The sequence below is a fragment of the Drosophila albomicans genome, chromosome X (genome assembly GCF_009650485.2).
Source record: "Drosophila albomicans strain 15112-1751.03 chromosome X, ASM965048v2, whole genome shotgun sequence".
NCBI classification, from domain to species: Eukaryota; Metazoa; Arthropoda; class Insecta; order Diptera; family Drosophilidae; genus Drosophila; species Drosophila albomicans.
In genome coordinates, this window is record NC_047627.2 from 28,129,714 (window position 1) to 28,155,308 (window position 25,595).

Genomic DNA, 25,595 nt, shown 5'->3' on the forward strand with positions numbered 1-25,595 from the left:
GCTTGCAATGCGCCAACAACAACAACAGCAACAGCCAAAGAGAGCGAGAGAGAATAAATTGACAAAGAGTGCGTAGCAGATTCCTTTGCACTTAAAACTAGGGCTGCGCATTACATACAAATGTACATACCTTGGTAACAACGAAAAAGCGTAGATCAGCTGCATTAATTAATTAAATTGCACACACTTTTCACTTGAACACACACACAATAATAAACTATAGAAATATACAATGTAAAAGAAAGAATGCAAGAAATGCAAGAAAATTATGCAGAGCACCACGCGACAACATCACGCCGAACTGACTGAGAGAGCGCATTTGACGGACAAGTGCAAGGCAATAGACACAATTGAGAGAGAGTGGGACACGCAAGTATGTGAACTTTGCCAAGGCATGCACACATACATACATACATACATTGGCACGCACAGGCTGTCGCTGTACGCCAGTGTAATGCAACTGTAATCGCTGTTTCGCTTTGCTCATCTCCAATGCCAAAAGCAACAGCAACAACAACAATAAGCAGACAGAGCAAAGCAAACGCCAACTGCGACGCCGCACACCGACACCGACGCCGACGCATTACGCATGCGTAGCGCGAGCAGAGCCAAAGCTATGCGTTGGCAGCGACTGCGGCAGAGTCTGGGCAGAGGCAGGGCTCGTGTTTGAGTCGCAGTCGCGTCGTATCGATATTAAAAATAAGACGGGACTCGGAAGCGTATTTACTTAAACTGTTGTTGTTGTTGTTATTGTTGTTGCTGCTGCCGTCGCCTGCTGCTGAAGCTGTTGAAATTCGAGCGCAAATCGGCAAACGAACTCAGAACGCTGCGGCTGCGCAAACGCAAAGCACGCGCCAACACTTCCAATTCCAATTCCAAGCCCAATTCCAATTCCAACTCGAATTTCCAAAAACCGAAACCAGAGCCAAAACGTATTCCAATTGCAGCGCGTCGTCTTCCAAGTGCAGTGCGTGTTTTATTTTTTTCAAGTGTCGCTCGAAAAATATTTAAAATACAAATTATTTTACCATTTTTTTTTTTACATTAATATTTAAATAAAAAAAAAAACAGTGTACAAAATTTAAAAACAGTTTAAAAACTTTGCTGCTTTTCAAGGTAATTTTTGTAATTCTAAAAGTGTTTGCGTGAAAAATAAATATTTTTTATAAAAGAAACTTGTGAATAAATTGTTGACCTTGACAATATTGATATTTTAACCACACACAAAAAAAAGTATTACAAGTTGAATGTGCAAAAAAAAGTTTTTATTTTCTTTTCATTTACTTCTTGTGTTTATTGTTAATAATAATTGTGATTTGTTTACAATATGAATAAACGAACAACAAAATTAAATAATATATGTAGATAATTTAATATTCGAATTAAATTTTAAAAATATAGTAAAGGAAAGTCTTACATCTTTGTTGTTCCTGAAAGAAATTCGAAAAGTGAAATTTGATAAATGTTGACCAGAAATTTAAGAATATAATGAATTGCTAAGGGATTTTATTTATTCAAAAACACAAAAAACTTTTAGAACCAAAAAAAATAAATGGGAATTTTAATAACATTTCTTCCCAAAATTTTTTAGGTAAAGCAGTTCAGCTTGAGTTTAATTCTAGCCAAAACCGATCTAGTTTTGAAAAGATATAGAAGTGAAGTTTGATAAATGTTGACCAGAAATTTAAGAATATAAAGAATTGCTAAAAAAAAGAACTTTTAGCATGAACATTTTAATAACATTTCTTCCTAGAATATTTTAAGTAAAGCAGTTTAGCTTGAGTTTAATTCTAGCCAATATCGATCTAGTTTCGAAAAGATATAGACACCTCGGTTGATATATCGTGTTTGCTGCTATTCAACTCTGTAGAATTCTGAAATGTTTTTCACCTTCTGTGTGTCGACTGTCAAAAGCGTTCAAAGTCAACGCATTTTGGGATGCCACCCGATCGGCATACTAAAGAGCTCTCTGGCGATCGGCGATCAAGGGGAATGCACAGCGATGGGGGGGGAGAACACTCACACAGTGTGCAGTAAATAGAATCCGCTACCCACAAAATGCTACGAGTGTTTGCGTTTACGAGTACTTTAAAAAAACACACACAACAAAGCATAAAGAGAGGGTAAAATAAAGGTAAAATAAAGAAAGATGTCAACTCTGTTCGGATTTCGTATTTCGGATTTTTTTTTATGTGCCCCATGCGGCACAGTCATGCGGCAATTTGTGCATTTCAATTAGCTGCTTTTAATTGTGCACACCAACAAATTAATTAAACAAACCTTTTGTTTTGCTTCGCCCCCAAAGTGACTCAATACCGATTTAGCCCGAAATCATGTTGGTAATACTCCCTACTCCCTACCATACTATATGTTACTACTACTACTACGATCGATTTATTGACAAAAGAAATACAAACTAATCAATTGATATGCAGCACAACGCGAGGCGGGGGGAACCGTGGGGCAAAGTCACTCCGTTTTGGGCTCAACATTTTTTGAAAGAAAGCAAAAGTTATTTTCATTTTTTCATTGTTGATTTTTGTGTCTCCTATTTGGGAAATGTTCGAACATTGCGCAAGAAAATGTTGTCGATTGTTTTGCTTTTACTTTCCATCACGATTTTTGAAGACATTGAAATTGTATTGGGGAATTGATCCGAAGTTGTCATATATTATTAATTTATGTGAAATATTTCATTTGTATTTGAGACTTGAAATAATAATAAAAATCAAAATAATAATAATAATAATAAAAATAATAAAAATAAAAATAATAAAAATAATAATAATAATAATAATAATAATAATAATAATAATAATAATAATAATAATAATAATAATAATAATAATAATAATAATAATAATAATAATAATAATAATAATAATAATAATAATAATAATAATAATAATAATAATAATAATAATAATAATAATAATAATAATAATAATAATAATAATAATAATAATAATAATAATAATAATAATAATAATAATAAAACAATAGCAAAAAAAATCTAAACTAAAAGATGTTGAGGGAAAAAATGTTCCTAATATTGAATTTATTATTTATTTTATTTTTCAAACCAACTTTTGAGGGAAAAAATGTTCCTAATACTTAATTTATTATTTATTTTATTTTTCAAACAAACTTTAATTTTGCATATTCCTTAATATATATATAATATAAAAATAGATAAAGGCTTTAAGATAGAAAACGAATTGCTTTTCAACTAAAGGTTCAAGTTTTAACATAAATATTAAATGAATAATAAATATTCACAGATTTGGTTGAAATAGAATATAAAACTACACAGAGAGACAAAAATCAAGATTGAAAAGATTGGAAATCTCGAATTAAGAACTTTTCAATCTTAAAAATAATGTTGAAATAAGATTTTTAGGCTGACAAAAATCTTGAAATAAAACTTTTATGCATTTAACAAACTTTATTCGAATCTTGTTTTAAGATTTGATGTTTTAATTTAGCACGTTTTTTCTTTCTGTGTAGTTTTTATTCGTGCTTTGAAGTAGTGATAAGAAAAGTCTTTCAACAAAACATAACTTAAAAATTCATTCAACAAAATATGATCATAATTTTGTTGTAATAATTAAATCTCAATATTATATCTTAGATCTGTGAAAGTATTAAGTCACAAAGAGAACGATTTCATTACAAAATCCATTTCATAATTGAGACATAAGAAAAGACTTTTAAAAAAAGATAACTAAAGAAATCATTCAACGAAATATTGTTGTTACAATTTAATCATTGCCTTCTTTAATATCTTAGATCTATGTATAAAAGTATTAAGTCACAAACAGCACGATATGATTAAATAAAAAATATTCAATTAGAGAGATAGAAAAGTATAAAGAAAAAAAAACTATTCATTCAAAAAACTATCAACATAATTATGTTGTAATAATTTAATCAAGTATTAAGACACAAAAATAAGGATTTCATAACAAAAAATATATATAAAAAAAAAAGATATAAGAAAAGTCTTTTAACCAAAGATAACTAAACAATTCATTTAACAAGCTATCAACATAATTCGGTTGTAATAATTTAATCAATGCAATCTTTAATATCTCTGAAATCTGTAAAATGAACTTGATCTATAAAACCAAAGAGCAAAGAGAATGTGTTAAAAGATATGTTGAAGAGGCATTAATTAACTGGTCATTCAGTTGAGTTAGCTGGATAAGCTGACTCTTTCACTCATTTCAGTTGTGTTTTTAACCGTCTTTGGTTGTTGTTGTTGTTGCTGTTGTTGTTGGCCACATTCAGTTGACCTTCAATTGTGCACTTACCCGTAATCGGAGCAGTCAATCTGGGTTCCAGTTATATCTGCATCTCATTTAAAAGTCGGCACAAACTTTTATTTTAAATATCAAAAGTGGCAAGGATGCGCAATACCAACACTCTTAACCAAGGGTCATCAATTGTGGTCAGAGCAGATAACCAGATAAAGAAACCAACAAAAAAAATAACTGAACAGAGACAACAACAACTCATTCAACTGGTTGCTCCAGACTTTGGCACGCTTGTTCCCACGACTGTCAAGCTCTCCAGCTCCAGCTGATTGCAATTAATTTTATTTCACTTTTTTGTTATACTCGTATAGCAAATAAAACAAACTCGAAACGGAAATGCTTTTATGCACTCGTATTTAAACTTTAAATAGATAAGAAAGCAGTGAATAGACGACTAAAGCTTATGCTTATAGAATGATATAATATATGACTAAGTTTACTATACTAAACTATTTGGTATATATGTTAATATATCAAATAATATATCCAAGAACTCAGCACTCGAATTCAAACTTTAAATATATAAGAAAGCAGTGAATAGACGACTAAAGTTTATACTTATAGTATTATATATTATATTACTATACTATAATATACTATATAGATTATAATATATGAACTTACACCTGCTTTTGACCTCAACTTTGAGAACTCTGCACTTAAATTCAAACTTTAAATAGATAAAAATTCAGTTAATAGAGGACTTAAGTTTATACTTATAGTACTATATATTAAATTCCTATACTATATATAAAATATTATATATCAACTTACACCTGCTTTTGACCTCAACGAACTCAGCTTCGATGAGAGCTGGAGTTATCAAATTTGATGCGCAGCTTTTTATTATCATAAGCAAATCAAGTTTCGAGTTTGCTTCTTTAATCTTTCTCTTTTCTTGCCATAATATTCAGTTTTTATTGAGCATATTTGTAGCTAATTTACGTCAACTCTGCATACTTGATGAGCATATCGAAGATAGAATATTTAGATAAATATAAACAGGGTATCTTCTAGTCGTGTCTTTGTTCATTTGTGAATTCTTTGGCTAGCAAATTAAATTGGCAATTGTTTTTGTACTCTTTTATTTATTATATTTATGCAGCTTTTGCCAAATCAAGAAAAACACAATTGACACATTGACACATTTTTTTTGCCTTGAATCAAACGGAGGGAGAGGAAATCGCTTTGATTAGGTTTTCTGATCGATCCGATAATCGATCGACGATCGATGTCAGTGGCTTTTCGATTTGATTATAAAATTTACGCATGTTTGATGGATATTCCATGCCATGTAGCGTGATCCAACGTGATCTGCATATACGAGTATATCAACCGTATCGTCACCCAGCTAAGCTTTTGGAACAGTTCAAACTCGGGCAAACTGCGAAATGACAAACCACAATTTGCACGCGTTTCAAATCAATACAACCAAAAGAAACAAAGACTGAAAAGACTGCAAAAAAAAAGAGTTAACACTTGTTCGCAGTGGCCACAAAGTAGGTTAAGAATGAAGGTCTTGCCAAAAGATTTATGCATTAGGTGCTCATCATTGTTCGCACTTCATTTTAAGTGAAATAATATTTACATAATGAGCTATTTAACACAATTCAGTCAATTTATTACATTTAGAATTATGCATAATGAAAATTTAATGATTCGTAACCGATTTGATTTGAATTTAAGCTAGACACACGTTTCATAACGGTTAAACGAAGTTCCCCATTTTAAAACCGATTCATGATCGTTTTAATTTCAAATAAATGCGAATTTTATCTTCATAATTCAAAAACTTAACTAGTTAACTTGTTTCCTAACTAATTTGTGTTTGAAGTTCTCATTTTCAACCTAATTTATAATCGTTAAAATTTCGAATTTATGGTAACACAACCTGAAAGTGAACTTCATATTTAATATCAATATCTGATTAATTTAATCGATTCATATTCACAGTCCTAACTTTCAAACACATCAAACACAACAGATTTATAGTCAAACCCTTTTAGAAAATATCGAAATACATACTTAAAAGATTAAGTAAAAATCCCGTTTCATAACCGATTTATGTTTGAAATTCCCATTTTCAACCTGATTCAAAATTGTTGAAATTTCGAATTTATGTCGAGATAATATCCTAATTATTCAAAAATGAAGTGAGTGAACCGTTTCGTAACCGTTTCATAACCGATTCGTGTATTTAGTTTCAATTTTAAAAACATACTATATTCAACAAATTCATAATCAGACACAACATAAAAGCAAATTTTATCTTTATTTTCTTTAAAAACTCTTCGAGAAAATATCGAAATAATTCAAACACCGTTTCAAAATCGATTCCTTATTTAAGTTCATTTTTCAATCGGATTTCCTTTTTATGGCGACACAATTTAAAAACGAATTTCGTCTTTATTTTTTAAAAACCTTATGAAAAATTATCTTATTAACTCAAAAATGAAGCTATTTAACCGATTCATGTTTATAGTGACAACTTTCAAACATATCCAACACAAAGCAAATTTCAGCTTTACTTCTATAAAAACCCTTCGAGATAATATCTTAATAATTCACAAAATTAAGCTAGATAACCGATTCATAACCGATTCTAGATTGAATTTTTTATTTTCAAACCGATTCTTAATTATTCAAATTTTAAATTTATAACGACGCAAAATAAAAGCGAATTTCAACTTTATTTTATAAAAACCCATCGATATAACATTTCAATAATTAGAAAATTGAACTAGTTAACCAGTTCATAACCTTTTCATAACCGATTCATGTTTACAGTGCCAATTCTCAAACATATCTAATATAATCAGACACCCTTCGAGATAATATCTTAATAATTCACAAAATTAACTGTTTCATAATCGATGCCAGATTAGATTCCAGATTTCTCATTTCCAACCCTAATATCTTAATAATTCAATAATCAAATTGAAACCCGATACGCAATGCGATATGCCAGCTACTGGTCAGCCACATTAGCGATAATCATCTATACCAATTAAAGTATTATGTATTCAATTATTGAGTATCTAACTGATGGAAATGCCAATCTAGTCATCTAATCTATGATATACTAAAAAGGTTCGTCACGAAGAAGAAAAAGTCGAAACGTTGAAAACGTGTTAAATAAATAACGATTAGCTTAGCTCAATTCTGTCGATTTTGATAGACATTTCAAGTCGACTCGACTCGACTCATTTAATTTATTGCATATTTATTAATGAGCTTATGAGGTCCATTAGTCGACCTTATCGAAGGGGGGGGGCTCAATGATCCAATAAAACGAAATAACACAAGAAATGCAAATGGCAAATGGAGAAAGAATTTTTGTGGCTTAGTTTATTTATTTATTTATTTACTTGTTTTTGTTGATTTCGCTCTCTCAATTTGCTGTTGATTTGTGCCAAATTCTACGCGCGGGCGTCTTTCTCTTTTTTCTTTTTGATGTTGATGTTGATGTTGTGGCCAACATCAAATAAACATCAACAACAACAACAACAACAAAATGCCAGTGAGCCAATCCCCCGATAAAAAAAAACCGTGCCCAGCTCTTAGCCCAATTAGTGGGCCGCTTTAATTTGCCGCGTAATTAATTCAATCGTGTCAAAAAGAAATTGATAAATAATTCGCTCTAAAGAAAGACAAACAACAAAATAACAGACAACGAACAACAAAAACAGAATCAAAACAAATCCGATTCTAATTTCAATTCCAATTCGAATTCGAATTTGTAAATCAGTTTTCGTTCGACCTCGAAACCAAAATCAAAAACCGAAAAACCGAAATGGAAACACAAAATCAGAACTTACATATAAACAATTTGTCAAGCGGCTAACAAAGTCGTGACTTGCTCAAACAAAATTATTAACTATTTATTATTATGCGTATCACAAACATTATAATTATTTATCGATTTCTTTCCTCGTTTTGCAATTCTCGCTTCCCAAAGTCTTCTTCTTTCCCTTCCACGAAACACGTCTTTCCATTTAAGACACTATGTCGAATTATTGGCGCCACCATTTGAATGCTCATATATCATTTGGCGATTGCTCATCAGCCATAAAAATAGGAATACACTATAGTACATGATCTATAGATTAATGACTCATCAAGTAGAGTATTCATTATTCTTTTTTTTGAAAAAGTTCGAAGTTACTTATTTGCTTGATATCAACAGAGTTGCGTAAAGAAATTTATTTCTCTAGCTCCTCCTGAATTGATTTTTAATTTTGAATATTCTAAAAAAAAACTTTCCTTTACTTTATCTCTGCTATTCCCCATTTTTAATATTCTTTAATAATACTTTACTTAACATTTTCTCTGCCATTTTTATGTTTTAAATATTTTTTAATAATACTTTACTTTACTTTTTCTCTTTTTCTCCATTCTGTGCACATCTTTTGGGCATTAAATAAATTCCTATCTTTATTATTTTGTTCCTTGATAAATTTATTATGCCATTATAAAAATTTCTCGATATAAATATATAATCTATCTATTAATGACTCATTAAGCTATTCTATTTCTATTTCTTCATCAAAATAACTCTACAAAAATGTAGAGTTTCCATTATAGATTTCGAATATTCTTTTCCCAAATTATATTCTCATTTAAAGCACTTTATTTTCTTTTTCTCTGTTCATTTTTAATATTCTTTAATAATACATTACTTTACTTTTCTTTTCCATTTTTAATATTCTTTACTTTTTCTCTCCACATTCAAAAGTCACTTCTGTGCACATCTTTTTGGTTTGAAATAAATTCGTCTCTTAATTATTTCGTTGCTTGATAAATTTATTATGTCATTATACAAAAGATGACCTATCTCAAAAAGCGTTTATCTTCGACGTGGGTGGTCCACATCTCTCTCTTTCTCTCTCTCTTTCTTTCTCTCTCCCTCACTCTTTTGTTGTTCGTGTCCACCTTGGGCGATTGTCGATTGCGCAAGCGGACAAAATAAATATATTTGGGGCAACATGTAAATCGGGACTTGTCAATTGCATAACATCGAAAAAAATTGAATAAACGCGTGAAGTAAAAATAAATTTCAGTTGGCCAAGAAAACGCAAGACAACAAAATCAACAACAACAACAACAACAACGGCAACAATAATAACAATGAGCTGCCGCTTCTTTGGCAATTTGCTTAATTTACAACTTAATTTCAGCAATGATTTTCAATTTTGCGGCATTCGAGCCAAAAGCAAAAAAACGCACGACCAACAAAAAAGTATGCAAAAAACTTGAAGCATTTTAATTTAGCTGACAATTATGATAAACGGTTGACACAAGGACTTTAAACGTTGATACGACGCTTGGAATACTCTATAAAAACGTTGAGTTGCAATGAAGTTAAAGTCCATTTCCATGCATTTCGATTATTTCTTGAACATATCACTAATATGTTATCTCAGGATCTATTTGAAACACGCAGCTGAAATTTGGTGTGTTGAAAGAGAATTGATAAACATTAAAGTTTATTTAAGTTAAAAGTGTTATATACTTAAAGTTCTCGAGATAAATGAACCTAAAAGAGGGTCAACAATTTTAAGCTAAAATATACCGAAAATATACCAAATATACCACTACATTCAACGAGTTGAAATCCATAGAATAATACAAACTTTGAGTCATTTTATTTCACTTAACATAATGCTCATATCTCAGGATCTATATGAACTATTTAGCTGAAATTTGGAGTGTTGAATGAGAATTAAAAAACATTCAAGCTTATTCAAGCTAAAAGTGTTATATACTTAAAGTTCTCGAGATAAATAAACATAAAACGAGTTGAAATCCATAGAATAATACATATATGTAATTAGTTCAGTTGAAACAAACTTTGAGTCATTTTATTTCACTTAACATAATGCTCATATCTCAGGATCTATATGAACTATTTAGCTGAAATTTGGAGTGTTGAATGAGAATTAAAAAACATTCAAGCTTATTCAAGCTAAAAGTGTTATATACTTAAAGTTCTCGAGATAAATGAACATGAAATAGTGGCAACTATTTGAAGCTAACATATTCCGAATAATATACCAAAAATTTCACTACTTTTAAATAGAATAAAAGCTTATTACTGTCATGATTATATTTCGAATCTTCTTTTTTTCATACTTTACATTTTATTTATTTAAAATTTTTAATTTAAAGTTCTCGAAATAAGACATTTTAAACCCGATAATTCCTATTGGATTTTCTCTAATTTTTTCAATTAAACAGTCTTAAATGAGTTGCAAGACTTTTGAATAAGTTTCCTAGGGTATTCGTCTGTAAGTTTGCTTTGCATTTTTCCTTTTTGTTTTCACTGCCTTTTGCCATTTTGAACTGTGTGCTAAATTTGGGGCAGTTAATCTCTTGGCCTGGCGCTTTTAATTTACCAGCCGACTGAAGACTGTTTTTCTCTTGGCTGTTGGCTGCTGGTTGTTGGTTGTTGGCTGCTGCTCGGCGCCTTCAGCAATGAGCTGAGGTTGAGGCCTTTGTGTGGCTCCTGCGTAGCATGCAACACGCTCATTTAACACACTCACTCACTGAAATTCACTCGAGTCTGGGCAAACTTCTGGCTTATTGATTTCTGTGCAACGCCCATTGCAAGCAATTAAAATTGAAGTACGATTACAGCGAGTGAATGTGAATGTGAATGTGAGTGTGAGTGTGAGTGCGATTACAAGCATTCATGCCTAATTACATGCCCAAAGTTAATGCAAGCGCAAACACAGCAAAAACAACAACTAAAAGCTAATGCCAAGGAAAACAAAACCTAAATAAAAGAAGCTGTTAAACGAAGCAGACAGATTTTTCAGCCTCTAATTTGCTTATGATTCGGTTTGATTTGCTGTGCAACTTTTTTATGTAATCTCAACTCAGTTAACAAGTCAAATTTAAGCTGATAATATGAAAAATATATAGCCAGAAATTGATTTGTAAATTAATCATGATAATACGATGGTTTGAACCACGAAGATAAAATCTTAAATCAAGATGAAAATTCTACAAATTATTCGATTCGATGATTTGCTGTGCAACTTTTCCATGTAATCATATTTTAGCTAAGTAAGTCAAAATATGAATCTTTTAATTGATAAATTAAATATTATCTACAAAAAAGAAAATGCAATCTAGAATCAAGAAATTATGAATTCTACAAAATTTCTCGAGCATAATATTCTTGAAATTCAAGATCTTAAAGATCAAAAAGTTGATGATTATATACAAAAAGAAAACATAATCTTGAATCAAAAGAATGATGTTCAAATTGAAGAAAAAATCTTAATCTAGATTGTCCATTCTTGATATTCAAGATCTTAAATGAAGATTAGCAAACTACTTTGCTAAACAGTGTTTTAATATTATTACATATTTATGTTAAATGTGAACCACTATTAAATAAATTACTCATATTATTATTCTCAATTATTTGAAATTTATAATTACAATCAAGTTTACAATAGATTGAACTGTATTTTAAGCTTAGCTTGAACTCGAATTTACCTAAAAGTGTTCCACATTTATTTCATCGCTTCTTAGTATTTTAGTTTACTGCCAAATTTTGAGCTAATGAACCCATCGAGATGCCAAACTAAGATCATTCAATCATATCGGAATTCTTTCGCTTAACTAAATTTCGCATAGCGGAATTTTAACTATGCAAATGCATGCAAAACGTTCGTTTTTTTTTGTTCTCTTTTCTCATAATGGAAACAAATTCTACAAATGCTTGTTGTTGTTGCTTCCGTTGAGAAGTCAATGCCCATTAAGATGAAATACCCATCAGCATATCTCTCTCTCTCTCCCTCTCCCTATCTCTCTCTCACTCTATGCTTTTGAGAAAACTAATCAATATGCGAAATTGATGTTATATCGAAATAATTTGGTTATAAATTGTGAATATTGTCGACAGCATCTGATGTCATAACCGAATAACACTTGAGATTATAATGAGGCACTCTCTCTTTCTCTCTCTCTCTCTCTCTCTATCTCTCTGAGCATATCGATAAGAACTTCTTTGGCCTAAGCACATAATATATTTTTAGACCGTCAAGCGTCGGCGTCACGCCCCGCAAAAAGAAAACACTTTATATTAAGGGGCCGGTCGCAGAAGTCGATTCTCAACTGCGCCAGATAAAGAGAGATCAGAAAGAGAGACAGAGAGAGAGGTAGAAAGGGAGGCGAAACCCGTTTTGAGGTCGTTTGCAGTTGTGCGTAAACTAGATGATGATAAAAATAATATTCATAGCAGCCACAAAACAAAAAACAAAAAACGACAAAAGCAAAACAAAATTTAAATTAAAATAAAAATAAAAATGTACAACAAAAAGGAAGCAAAAATCAACAGAAACATTGACAGCTTTTTTCTCTGCCTCCAACTCCTTGCTTGACAAGCCGACAACGACCCAACATGCTGAACATAAACTATAAACCAACAACAACAACCACAACAACAACAACAACAACAACTACTTGGCCAGCCGTTAAAATCGTAAAAGCAGATCAGGTGGACGTCCTTGCAACTTGATATCGGGATGCTTTGGCACAGTGGGCAAAGCACGCAAAATAAATAAAATAAAATAAATAAATTTTTCGAAACTAGCGATAGGAACTTGCAATATGTTCATTATATTATTTTTAACAACTTTTATGACAATCTTTTGCAAACAAAAATTAAATTAATTTCAACAAATTCTAAATATCAACTTCTTAAAAGTATTCATTATTTTTCTAACATTTTTTCGAAAATTCTCTACAATCTTGAATAATCTTAAGAGTAATTTTTATGTTGTCACATGAGATCAAAATATCAATAAATATATTATTATATTCATCAATAAATATATTGGTATTTTGATCTCCTCCAAAGTACATGTGACAACTTAAAAGTTGCTCTTAAGAACCTTCAATTTATTCCCTTAATTCCTTAGAAAATTATATTTCATGAATACATTATATTTTTGTTTTTCATTCTTTAAAAAATTCTATATTATCTATAATATTATATTTAGGAATATATTTTTAGAAATTTGTTATTACCTCCTTTTAAATCTTCATTTAGAAATCGAATTTAAAAGTGTTCCAATGTTCAGAACTAGTGTTTTACAAAAGTATTAAATGATAATCCATAAATAATAATAATAAGTCCATTGAATTATTATAATTAATTTGAATTATCATAATTCACTTTACTTACTCTCATGAAGTTAATTTGCCAACATAGCCACCAAAACCCTTTTTTTAAATTCAACTTAGCCAAGTATTCTGCACCTTTCGATATACTTAAAAGTAACCACTCAAATGCTAATAGCGCCCACTGTGGCTGTCCGATTTGGAACCCGTTTGAGTAGCAAATACATTCAAATTTATGCCCACTGATTACTGATGCCCGTTCCTTGTTCCTTTTCCCCTTTCCCTTTTGCCTGTCGTTGATGGCTCTTTGCCCTTTTCCTTTTGCAGATGCGCCGACATATGTCCGGAGGTCCCACCGTCAAACTGTGGACAATGCTGATCGGATTGGTGAGTTGCTGTCCACGACATAACTATAACAGACGCTTCAACGCTCCAATTTTGACAGACAACAATATTGCTGCTCCCTTTGAGCGTGCTCGGTCATGGACGTCTGATGGATCCGCCGGCGAGGAATGCGATGTGGCGCTTCGGTTACCCGAATCCCGTCAACTACAATGACAACGAGCTCTTCTGCGGCGGCTATGCGGTCCAATGGGAGCAGAACAGCGGACGTTGCGGTGTCTGCGGCGATGCCTATCACGTGAAGTCGCCACGACCCCATGAAGCCGGTGGCGAGTATGCCAAGGGAATTATCTCACGCTACTATACGGCCGGACAGGAGATCGATGTCGAGGTCGAGCTGACGGCCAATCATTATGGTCGCTTCGAGATGTATCTGTGTCCGAACAATAATCCGCGACAGGAGGCCACACAGGAGTGCTTCGATCGCTATCCGCTCTTCATTTCGGGCAGTCGCGAACATCGTTTCCTCATCCCGAGGGACACCAAGAAGAAGGACATTTTCCGGTATCGTGTGCGTTTGCCCGCCTATGTCACCTGCACTCAGTGTGTCCTCCAATGGACTTACTACACGGCCAACATGTGGGGCACTTGCTCCAATGGCACCGAGGCTGTTGGTTGCGGCAAGGCGGGTGAGTTTTCCCCGAATCGAATCTTTTTGCTTTTTATACCCGCTACCCATAGGGTAGAAGGGTATTATAACTTTGTGCCGGCAGGAAATGTATGTAACAGATAGAAGGAGGCATCTCCGACCCTATAAGGTATATATATACTCTTGATCAGCGTCAACAGCCGAGACGATATACCCATGTGCGTCTGTCCGTCTGTCCGTCCGTCCGTATGAACACCTAGATCTCAGAGACTATAAGAGATAGAGCTATAATTTTTTTTTGACAGCATTTGTTATGTTTGCACGCAGATCAAGTTTGTTTCAAACTTTCGCCCCCGCAAATCAAAAAAGTCGAATAAAAAGCGTAATTTTTAATAAAGCTAGAGTTTCGAATTTTGGTATATAGAATAAATACGATAGTAGTTATGATTCCTGAAAATTTGATTGCGATCAGATACAAGTTGTGGAAGTTATTAAAGAAATACTTTTGTATGGGCAAAAACGCCTACTTACTAGGGGTCTGAGTTGCTTTGGCCGACAATCTGGTATATTGTGCCGTCTATGGTATATTTTGAATGCGGTACTACATCGATATACCAAACATACCATTTGGTATATTTTTAGTATTTTCAGTATATTTTTTATGCCTTTATTAAAAATGGGTAGCGGATATCTCACAGTCGAGCACACTCGACTGTAACTTTCTTACTTGTTCTAATCTCTCTCTTTGTTGCAGAGACATTCCGCAATTGTGCGGACATTGCGATCATTTCGAATACGGGAGGCGGGGTGCCGCCCATTTTCATCAACAACAAATCACCATATCTGCTTTATTATCGCGACTATCGGGCGCCAGAGGACAACAATGTGTTCCCACTGATTGTGCGGTGAGTTTCAAAGACAATTCGTGGATAATCGGTTCGTAACCGATGCGTAACCGGTTCTTAATCGATTCCCAAAAGTTTCATGATCGATTTCAAATCGATTCGACATTGTTTATGTGACGATTCATAAAAACAATTCGACAATAACCAGTTCATAACCGGTTCGTAACCGATTCGCATCCGGATCGTAATCGATCTGCATTTATTGCAAAATTGTTACTAGCCACAACAAAATTTGTTTATAACCGGAGTATAACCGGTTTATAATCGGTTCGAATTTGTGTGACGAGCCTCAATACAATCGGCTTATAACCGATTTGTACTTTCGACACGAAATTGTTTTCGGCTTCGGGCGAGCCCTAAACACAATTGGAATACAACCGCTTCCTAACCGATTCGTACGAGGTTAACAACTGGTTAGCGTTTCATAACAGTTCGAGTACAACCTAACCGGTCCATAACCGATTCATTACCGATTCCCAACCGGTTCATAACCGATTAATAACCGGTTCGTAATCGATTCCCAAAAGTTTCATGATCGATTTGAAATCGATTCGACATTGTTTTTGATTCATAAAAACAATTCATAAAATATTAGCCGGTTCATAACCGATTTCCACCCGGTTCATATTTGGATAGCAAGTGTTTCAAACTTGCTTCCGTGGCGAGCCTCGAAAACACTTCGAATCCCACCTAACCGGATCATAACCGATTCGTTTTCGATTCGCAGCTAGTTTATAAGCAGTTTGTAATCGATTTTATCTTGTTAGTTTGGCAAGCCTCAAAAATATTCAAATGAAAATGGTACTGAATCGGCTTATAACCGGTACTTAACCGATTCGCAACCGGTTTATAGCTGGTTAGTATGCGCTTCAAACTTGTTTGAGTAACTAACCTCAAAAACAGTTCGAATACAGCCTAATCGGTTCATAACCGATTCACAACCGGTTCATAACCCGTTCAGTGCGTTACTGCATAATATACTTATAGTTGGGAATCTTGACTGCCACAACAGGTATCAACGTCGCAACGGTTAATTATTTTATAACCGTTTCATTATTAACGTATTATTATTATTATTTCTTAATTTTGTATTTACTTTTAACTTTACTTGTATATACTATCTATTCCTCTAGCTGCTTTTGCAACTTTTTATACTCTATACTCTTACTCTTAACCGTTTCGGTATATGTTATTCAGATCCACTTAACTTACTATCAAATTATTTATTTATTTGTTATTTACTTTTACTTTTTTATTGTATATACATTCTAACTCTTAACCTCTTTTGAAATATTCTTATCCACTTCACTCACTATCGCTTTCCCTCTCTCGCTCTCACTTTCCCTTTTCAACTTTCCCGTTTCGCACTTTTTCTCATATTGCACAAAAAAATCACAGATGAACGCATTAATAACATTTGCTTTGTCTTTTCGCCCTCTTTTCGCCACTCCCCCCGTCCAATGTCAACATTTAGCAATGCCACGCGGCATGCGCGCAAACGCAAGCGTCCAACCGCTTAACCGCTTACCCGCTTAGCCGCTTACCCGCTAAACAAAGCAATTTGTTTACCCGCTACACACGAAACGGGTAAAAGGTCAACAGAAATCTATAGATGTAAAGAGTATCGAAAAAGAAAACGCTTATCGCAACAACAGAAGCAAACGGTTATGGCTACACACACACACACACACGCACACGCACATGCATATATATATAGTACACACACATGCACAGCTTCGCTTATACACACACACACACACACACAAATTGGCACACACACTTTAGCTGTAAATAAATAAAAAATGCTTTCAATAAACATTAAAAAGAAACAAAACAAATTGACATTCACTTTTGGTATGGCGCGAAACGGTTAACCGTTACACAATAACCGGTGAGAGAGCAAAAACTGCATTGAACACATGAAATTTTTATTAACATTCCGATGCGATGTTTGAGCGTTGAACTTATTGACCAAGCAACGAGGGCGAATTCTCTTTTATTCTACTCTCTTTTTTTTGGGGGGAGGTTGGTTCAACGCTTGCCAAAGAAAAGGAAAAAGGAAAACCCTTTAAACAAGAATAGAACAAAAAAAAAAAAAAACGTTAAACAAATTGAAAAAGCAAACCCCAAAGATTAGCAGCGAATATCCGGATAGCTGAAGGCCATGATGAGCACCAGAAAGACGGCAACCTGAGCGATGCCGACGAGCACCGTCTTGAGGAGTTGTGTCTGCACCCGGGGCTCCAACTCGACACGCTGCGGCCGCAGAGGCGTCTCCTGACGCACACGTGCCACCAAATGAGGTGGCTGCCTCATGACAGCCAAACGACATTTCCAGCGAGACAACGATGGACGAGACTTGAGACTAGCCAATGACTTGGATTTGGTGGCTGGATTGCTGGTTGCCTCGGCTGGCGGCGGCGGCGGCAGGGGCGAGGGGAACTCACATTGGACGGTGGCATTGACGGTGGCCACCAGCAGCAAACGTGCCACATCGTCCGGCGGGTGGCGCAACGCGAGTTGCACTTGCTCGCCGCCCGTTTCGCGTGGCAACTTGCTGGCAACGCATGCATGCGACATCATGCTGTTGAAGAACATCGCATCCTGTTCGAGCAGATTGAATGGACGCGACGGCGTCAGCGGACGCAACTGTTGCAGCAACACATTCGGATTCTCGCGCAGCTTCCGAAACGAGGTGCGTTGCAAGCTGCCATCGCGTGCCAGTGGCAAATAGAAGCATTCCGTCTCATCTGCCGTCTTCAACTGTGTCAGCGTCTTGGTCTCGATGCGAAACTCACGTATGCAACCGTACGCACAGCGACAACCGAGCACACGGGCCAGCTGCCACACGTGTGACGGTTGCTGTTGCACACGCCGCCAGCCAAGCTCTTGAATGTGCAACCTTGCAGCATCGCAGCCGAAGAGCGTCAGTGTCGAGCGTGGCGTATAGAACGAAGTTCGCGAATCGTGCGGACTTTGTGGCATGCTGTGTGGCTGCAACGATGTGGCAGTGGCAGTGGCAGTGGCAGTGGCAGTGACACTGGCTGCATGTTGCATGTTCGCACGCAGCGTCGCCTCCAGTTTCTCGCCCAGCTGCTGCAGCAAAATGATCTCGCGCTGCAGCGTCGGTATGTTGTGGCAAACATAATCGATCTTTGCGCTTGGCTCCTTAAGAGATTCTGGCTGCTGTGGTGACAGATGTTGCTGCGGTGTTGACGACTGAAATAATGGCTGCTGCTGTCCTTTCAGTGAATGCTGCTGTCCTTTTAGTGATTGCTGCTGCTCTGATTGCTGCTCCCCTTTATGATGTTGCTGCTGTTCTTTTAGTGATTGCTGCTGCTCTGATTGCTGCTCTCCTTTTTGATGTTGCTGCTGTCCTTTCTGCGATTGCTGCTGTGATTGCTGCTCCCCCTGTTGATGTTGCTGCTGTTCATTCATTGATTGCTGCTGTGTCAGCTGCTGTTGCTCCTTTTCCTCCCTGCTCTTTTCCCCTCTTGCCGATAGCTGCTCTCGCTGCACTTGCTCCGCCAACTGTTGCAACTGTTGCTCCCGGGTACGCACATCCTGCAGCTGCGTCTCCAGCAATCCTCGATAGCTGCTCGACGCCGCGCTGCTCAGCTCCGCCAATTCGTGTGGCAAATTGAGGCTGCTGCAGTAGCTGCAAGTGTCGCTTTCCGCAGCCGCCGTCGCCGTCGTCGTCGCCAACAGAGTTGGCAACTCCAACTGCATCGTGTTGAAGCATTCGTTGCTTAGCTCATCGGTTGCCGATTCGTGCAACAGATTGTCGACGCTGTTGTGCAGCGTCCGCACCATCAGCAACTCCTTCACCTTCTTCACCGGCTTGCACAGATAAACGAAGCTTTTGTTCTGCTCATCCGGCAGTCGAAAGGCTTTGGCCAGTTTGATTTTACGCAGATCGTTGCTGCTGTTGCTTAGGCTGCTGCTGGCGCTGCAACCGCTCAGCAACTGTTGCTGTTGATGTTGCTGTTGCTGTGGCAACTTGGCGCCAAAAGTGCTCGGCAAATAGGAGCTCGACTTGGGCGGTTTTCTCGCATCTCGTGCCAGCTTGCCAGTGTTGAGCAATCCATTATTGTTGCTCAGATTATTGGTGCCCATTTGTGCCACACGTGGCAAGAAGTGAGCACGCGTCATGTTGCTTGTGCGTCGATTGGCAGCAGCATCGGACGCCGAAGTCTGACGATTTCCCGGATTCAGTGTTGATAAACGCTTCGAACGAGTGGCAGCTGTGGCAGAAAGAGACAAATATAGTAACATCAGATGAAAGATAAAGAATACAGAAAGAGGAAGAGACAAATATAGCAAAAGGAAAAGCAAGATTAGATGAAAGATGAATAATGCAGAAAGAGAAAGAGACAAATATAGTGAAATCTGATGAAAGATAAAGAATACAGAAAGAGAAAGAGACAAATATAGAAAAAAGAAAGAGAAAGAGACAAACATAGAAAAAGGAAAGGCAATATTAGGTGAAAGATGAATAATGCAGAAAGAGATAGAGACAGATATAGTGAAATCTGATGAAAGATGAAGAATGCAGATAGAGAAAGAGACAAATATAGAAAAAGAAAAGGCAAGATTAGGTGAAAGATGACGAATGCAGAAAGAGAAAGAGACAAATATAGTGAAATCTGATGAAAGATAAAGAATGCAGAAAGAGAAAGAGACAAATATAGAAAAAGAAAAGGCAAGATTAGGTGAAAGATGAAGAATGCAGAAAGAGAAAGAGACAAATATAGTGAAATCTGATGAAAGATAAAGAATGCAGAAAGAGAAAGAGACAAATATAGAAAAAGAAAAGGCAAGATTAGGTGAAAGATGAAGAATGCAGAAAGAGAAAGAGACAAATATAGTGAAATCTGATGAAAGATAAAGAATGCAGAAAGAGAAAGAGACAAACATAGCAAAAAACGCAAGATTAGGTGAAAGATGAAGAAAACAGAAAGAGAAAGAGACAAATATAGTGAAATCTGATGAAAGATAAAGAATGCAGAAAGAGAAAGAGACAAATATAGAAAAAGAAAAGGCAAGATTAGGTGAAAGATGAAGAATGCAGAAAGAGAAAGAGACAAATATAGTGAAATCTGATGAAAGATAAAGAATGCATAAAGAGACAAATATAGCAAAAGGAAAAGCAAGATTAGATGAAAGATGAAGAAAACAGAAAGAGAAAGAGACAAATATAGCAAAAGAAAACGCAAGATTAGATGGACGATGAAGAATGCAAACATTTTGAAACAATGTTGAAGAAAAAACTGATTGAAAAACTATAGAAGTTGCAAAGTAAACCACATAGGAATTAATTGAGTTCTAAGAACATTAGGAAACCCGATCTATGATAAAGAAAAAAGTTTAAAATCGGTGAAAAACATACACACATAAAAAGAAATCTAAATTGCGAGAGATCTATTAAAATGCATCTATTAAAATGCATAACTCCAAGAGACGATCAGGCTGCTAAAACGCTGAGAAGGGACGAACTTCGAAAAAAGACCGCAAATTTCAAAAGTCATGCAAAGTTTCCAGCTAAAATTCGCGAGATCTTTGCAATAATGCCTGCTTGAAGCATTTCAGTAAACCTAAACGACATTATTCCATTTTTTTTTTTTCAAAAATAAACACAAAAGCGGAAAGAAGTGTTTAAAAAGATATATCTAAGCGATTCAACAATTCCCACAGTAAGCGCATTAGACCCTTTTTAATTCGTTCAGGACTGAACAGGTCTAAAATGGTGAGAATGGTAAATTTTTTAGAAGAGCGAACATTTCAAAAGTCCATTTAAAGATGAAACACTTCACGCAGGAAGCGTATTAGACCCTTTTTGATTCGTTCAAGAATGAAAGGGTCTAAAATGCTGAGAAGAGCGCAGATTTGCCAGCCAAGATTTGTGAGATCTTTACAATGCGGGTTGTTTCAAGTAATTCAGAAACATAATTCTTTCATTCTTTCAAAAGAAAACATTAAAGCGGAAATAAGTATTTAGGGTTTCAAAAGTTAGAATAAAGAATAAAAGGGTCTAAAATGCTGAGAATGGCGCTGAGAATTTCAAAAGCCCATTCAAAGCTTCCAACGCAGATTTGTGAGATCCTTATTTACCTGCTCCTGGTCCACGTTGCAACAGCTCCGCCCGTGTGTAAGTTGTCTTTCGCACCGGAGACAATGGCGTTTGCTGTGGCATCTGTGGCATCTGTGGCACCTGCTGCAATCCCTCGAGTTCGCGATCGGCACGCAGATGATTGAAGCGTGTGCGATTCATGTTCTTGAATGTGACATAGACGTCCAGTTGTCCGAAAAGAAACTAACGATAAAGTAGTCGAACTGCCTCTTTGGGCAATCTTTGATTCACGTTGTGATTTGAACAAAATTTCGTTTTTGGGTGTGTGTTACTTGTGTGTGTGTGTGTGTGTTTGAGTGTGCTCTGCCCTTGCTACTAAGATGAAGACGAAGTCCAAAGTATAAAACGTGTGCGACTATTCGATGAAAAATGTGTGCTAGTCCGGAGCCGAGATGAAGTCCATGCCGTATATGAAATCAGTGTGACAGCAAAAACGAAATTTATTTGATTGAAATGGAATGGAAGAGTTGACTTAATGAATAACTTGACAACTTTGGATTCCTACGACAAAGCATATTCAGTCTCGTTATGATATAGTGAAACGATCTGCATGATTCGTTGTAATATGTGTGATTTATGAACGAAACGCAATTAGTTCAAATTTCATTAAGTTCACTTCCAAACTGAGAGAGTTATATGCTTCCAAAGAGGCGGACAGACGGACAGACGGACGGAAGACGAGTTCATAAAACGTATTCAACGCAACTATATAAATATATATATATAAAATATATACTCGTACAATTGATGTCATCAAAGCACTTGAATTTAATCTCTGACATAATCTGTTTACATGATAAGATAATGGTAAAACTAGAAGTTATAAATAAGATTGTTCAGTTTGGTCTCTGCACACGAAATTTCACATATTTCGAGTTCCCTTCACGCTCAACTCTTTTATTATCGACAGCCTTCCTCTCTAACCTCTCTAACCTCGCCTGTCGCTGCAATGCGTTGTAACGTCGAGTGATTGCGTTCTCCTCACTCGAGATGTTGTAGACTTCGGATGCTTGCGAAGTGCTCATAGCAATGACCTTTGGCTTTTGTCTGGCATCATATGTGTCCGATAGCTGCCAGCTATATGAATTTGCCAATTTGCCATACGGCAAATCATTGTGACAGCATCGGGGCACATATGTAACCGGACGATCACGCATTCGACCCATATTCGAATCGGATAATGCATTGCCATACGCATTTCGCAATGCGGCCAACTTGCGACGTCGCTGCTCGGAGCGATTGAAAGTTTCAACGGCTTTTTTCAATGGCATCGCTGTAGCTGCAAATTTTTGAGCGCCTTTTCGCCAAAACGTCATCCAGAATTTCTTAACAATAACAATAACAAGAAAATTATGAAAGTGTATAAATTTATTTTAAACAAAAACGTAAAAAGTGAGTAGAAATTCGTGACGAAACTTTGCAGAACGAAAGAAGACTTTGAAAAAATATAGTGTTCTTATAATTTAAGATTTATTTATATTATATATACTCGTATATATATATATTATTCTTATAATTTAAGATGGTTAATTGCGAATATTCAATAATGCAACACTTTGCAAGCTCTTCGCAGTTTGCTAGTCATAAGTGAGGTTATGATAGAGCTTGAGAAATATATTATTTTCGCTTTTCTGGTTTATCGTTGTTTATATTAACTATTTTTTTAATTTCTAATTTTTTTAATTTCTCATTTCTCATTAATTTTGCTTTTCTGGTTTATCATTGTTTATATTATGAAAAATTAACTATTTTTTAATCTTTCTAATATTCTATTCATTTGTTCAAACGCTTTTTCGAGGTGATAGTGAGGTTAAGGCGAATATTATAAAATTCTTAATAAAGGTTATTTTAAGAACGCGTTTGAAATATATGATGAACAATAAGACTAAGTGCGAATAAGAAGAATTTTATAATCGCTTTTTAGTTGTTAGTGAGGTTAAGATGAATATTTGACAATTCTCAATAAAAGTTATTTTAAGAGTCTAAGTCTAAATGCGATTATGAAGAATTCTATCAAACTTTTCTGTGCATATTATTTTAAATATAACTTTTTAGTTAAGGTGCATGGCTTGCACGTTATTCTAAGTGAAAGTGAGGTTATGGTGAATATTGAAAAATTTTAAATGTTATTTCTTTTAAGTTTTTCATACTTAAATTTCGATAATACTTTAATATTATCTGTTACAATTTCCCTACTATTTTCCATTTCTATTTCTCCACTATTATTCACGTTATTCTAAGTGAAAGTGAGGTTATGGTGAATATTGCAAAATTTTAAATGTTATGTCTTTTAAGGCTTTCATACTTAAATTACGATAATACTTCAATATTATCTGTTACAATTTCTCAACTATTTTCCATTTCTATTTCTTTACTATTATTCACGTTATTCTAAGTGAAAGTGAGGTTATGGTGAATATTGCAAAATTTTAAATGTTATTTCTTTTAAGTTTTTCATACTTAAATTATGATAATACTTCAATATTATCTGTTACAATTTCTCAACTATTTTCCATTTCTATTTCTTCACTATTATTATTCTATTTCATTTGCATTATAAATTTGTCGCCCCCACAGAGATCAAAAGTGCATTGGTGCCCCGCCTTTCCGTGCATTGCCCGGCATTGACAATTGGTGCGAGATCAATTGCCTGCGCTATCCCCCCAACTGCCCTGAAACAGCTTGCCACTGCCCGTAAGTAGACTATAGTTTTCTCTACACTATCTCCATTCTTGTCTAATGCGTGCACATTTCTCTCTCTCTTTGTCTTGCAGACAAGAGTGTGTGGCTATCGGTGAGCTGGAGGGTCGTGAGGGAGCCGATACCTATTGCATGGATCAATGTCTCAACTACAAGTCCGAATGTCCGCGCGATAGATGTCGCTGTTACTAGATAGAGAGAGAGAGACAGCAATTAATGGAGACGTAGACAGAGATGGATTGAGAGATAACACCCCAAAACTATGAAAGCTGTGCTGCCCCATTTGCCACGAACGAGAACGAGAGAAGAAGACAAGAAACCGAAATGAGAAACAGAATATTTTATCTTTTTTTTTCTCTTTGGAGTATTGTCAATAGCTGCATGTTGAATACGAATACGAATATGAATATGAATATACGTGAATGTGAATGTAATTTGTAACAAGACTTTTTTTAATCGTTTCTATATCATTTGGTGCACTAATGGAAAAATCAGCAACTAGGCAAGAGAAGATTCCAATGAAGGTTGGTTTTTGTGTTTGTAGTTTGTCTTTGAATACGAATGTGAATACGCATATGAATATAAATATATGTGAGTGAGATTCAAAGCTATTTGTCGATTTATGTTTGACTTATTTGGGGTTCTAATGTAGGAGTTAGAAACCAGGAATGACTATCAATACTATCTTTTTGTTCCGAATATAAATTCGAATATGAATATTCAAAAATTCATGTACCATTCATAATCTACCTAAAGTGGATAGTTTCTTTGTAGTTTTAGTATTAGAAAAATCTAAACTTAAAGTGAGAAGCTTATAAAGAAGTCGCATAAAATTAGATTCTTTTTTTTTAGATTTATCAAAAGCTCCATTTTGAATACGAATATGAATATATATATGAATATAGTATATATACATGAATGTGAATGAAATTTGTTACTACTTTTCATTTTCATAGTTTCTGAATCAATCAGGAATCAGGCATAAGAATATTGCAGTAAAGTTCCCTTTATAGCTAAACTTTGAATGCAAATGTGAATATGAATATGAATATGAATATGAACATGCATGAATGTTAATGTAATTTGTTACTACTTTTATTGTTTATAGTTTTTGAATCAATAAGGAATCAGGCATAAGAATATTGTAGGAAAGTTCTCTTTTTCAAATTTTAGTCTTGTAGTTTGTTGTCTATACTTAAACATCGAATGCGAATGTGAATACGAATATGAATATGAAAACGAATATTAATGAAAACAGATTGAAGGCTAGTTTCCGCATTCTTTTTGATCCATTTGGTATCCTGATACTGAAGTCAGAGACTAGGCATGAGAAAATGTTCACTTTTTTGTCTTGAATATTTATACGAATATTCACATATTCATATACTATTCATAATCTAGGTGAACGGGCTTTGGTA

At 34.9% G+C, this 25,595-nt stretch overlaps 2 protein-coding genes across 3 annotated transcripts; one reads left to right on the forward strand and one right to left on the reverse strand.

Annotated features, from left to right (window-relative positions):
* The first annotated feature begins 736 nt into the window (after positions 1 to 736).
* On the forward strand, positions 737 to 24,609 carry LOC117577320 (uncharacterized). 2 transcript variants are annotated; one of them, XM_034262284.2, is made up of 6 exons: positions 744 to 1,116; positions 13,779 to 13,838; positions 13,897 to 14,482; positions 15,197 to 15,347; positions 24,055 to 24,171; positions 24,252 to 24,609. In XM_034262284.2, the coding sequence occupies exons 2-6, from the start codon at positions 13,779 to 13,781 to the stop codon at positions 24,367 to 24,369; spliced, it is 1,032 nt and encodes a 343-aa protein (XP_034118175.1). In that variant the 5' UTR covers positions 744 to 1,116; the 3' UTR covers positions 24,370 to 24,609. The 2 variants fall into 2 exon arrangements, with proteins under 2 accessions (XP_034118180.1, XP_034118175.1); XM_034262289.2 differs by lacking the exons at positions 24,055 to 24,171; positions 24,252 to 24,609 and adding an exon at positions 16,822 to 16,888 and having other exon boundaries at positions 737 to 1,116.
* On the reverse strand, positions 17,275 to 21,890 carry LOC117577312 (uncharacterized). The gene is made up of 2 exons (XM_052003652.1): positions 21,459 to 21,890; positions 17,275 to 19,591 (listed from the first exon to the last, which is right to left on the reverse strand). Exons 1-2 carry the CDS (start codon positions 21,616 to 21,618, stop codon positions 17,481 to 17,483), a joined length of 2,271 nt encoding a protein of 756 aa, XP_051859612.1. The 5' UTR covers positions 21,619 to 21,890; the 3' UTR covers positions 17,275 to 17,480.
* Positions 24,610 to 25,595: the final 986 nt, after the last annotated feature.

Excerpts from the sequence above, each read along its gene's own strand:
- LOC117577312 (XM_052003652.1), bottom strand. The coding sequence starts at position 21,618 with ATGAATCGCACACGCTTCAATCATCTGCGTGCCGATCGCGAACTCGAG. Across the intron at positions 19,592-21,458 it reads GCAACGTGGACCAGGAGCAG|CTGCCACTCGTTCGAAGCGT; the intron begins GTAAATAAGGAT and ends TTTCTGCCACAG.
- LOC117577320 (XM_034262284.2), top strand. The coding sequence starts at position 13,779 with ATGCGCCGACATATGTCCGGAGGTCCCACCGTCAAACTGTGGACAATG. Across the intron at positions 14,483-15,196 it reads TGTTGGTTGCGGCAAGGCGG|AGACATTCCGCAATTGTGCG; the intron begins GTGAGTTTTCCC and ends TCTTTGTTGCAG. Across the intron at positions 15,348-24,054 it reads GTGTTCCCACTGATTGTGCG|AGATCAAAAGTGCATTGGTG; the intron begins GTGAGTTTCAAA and ends TCGCCCCCACAG.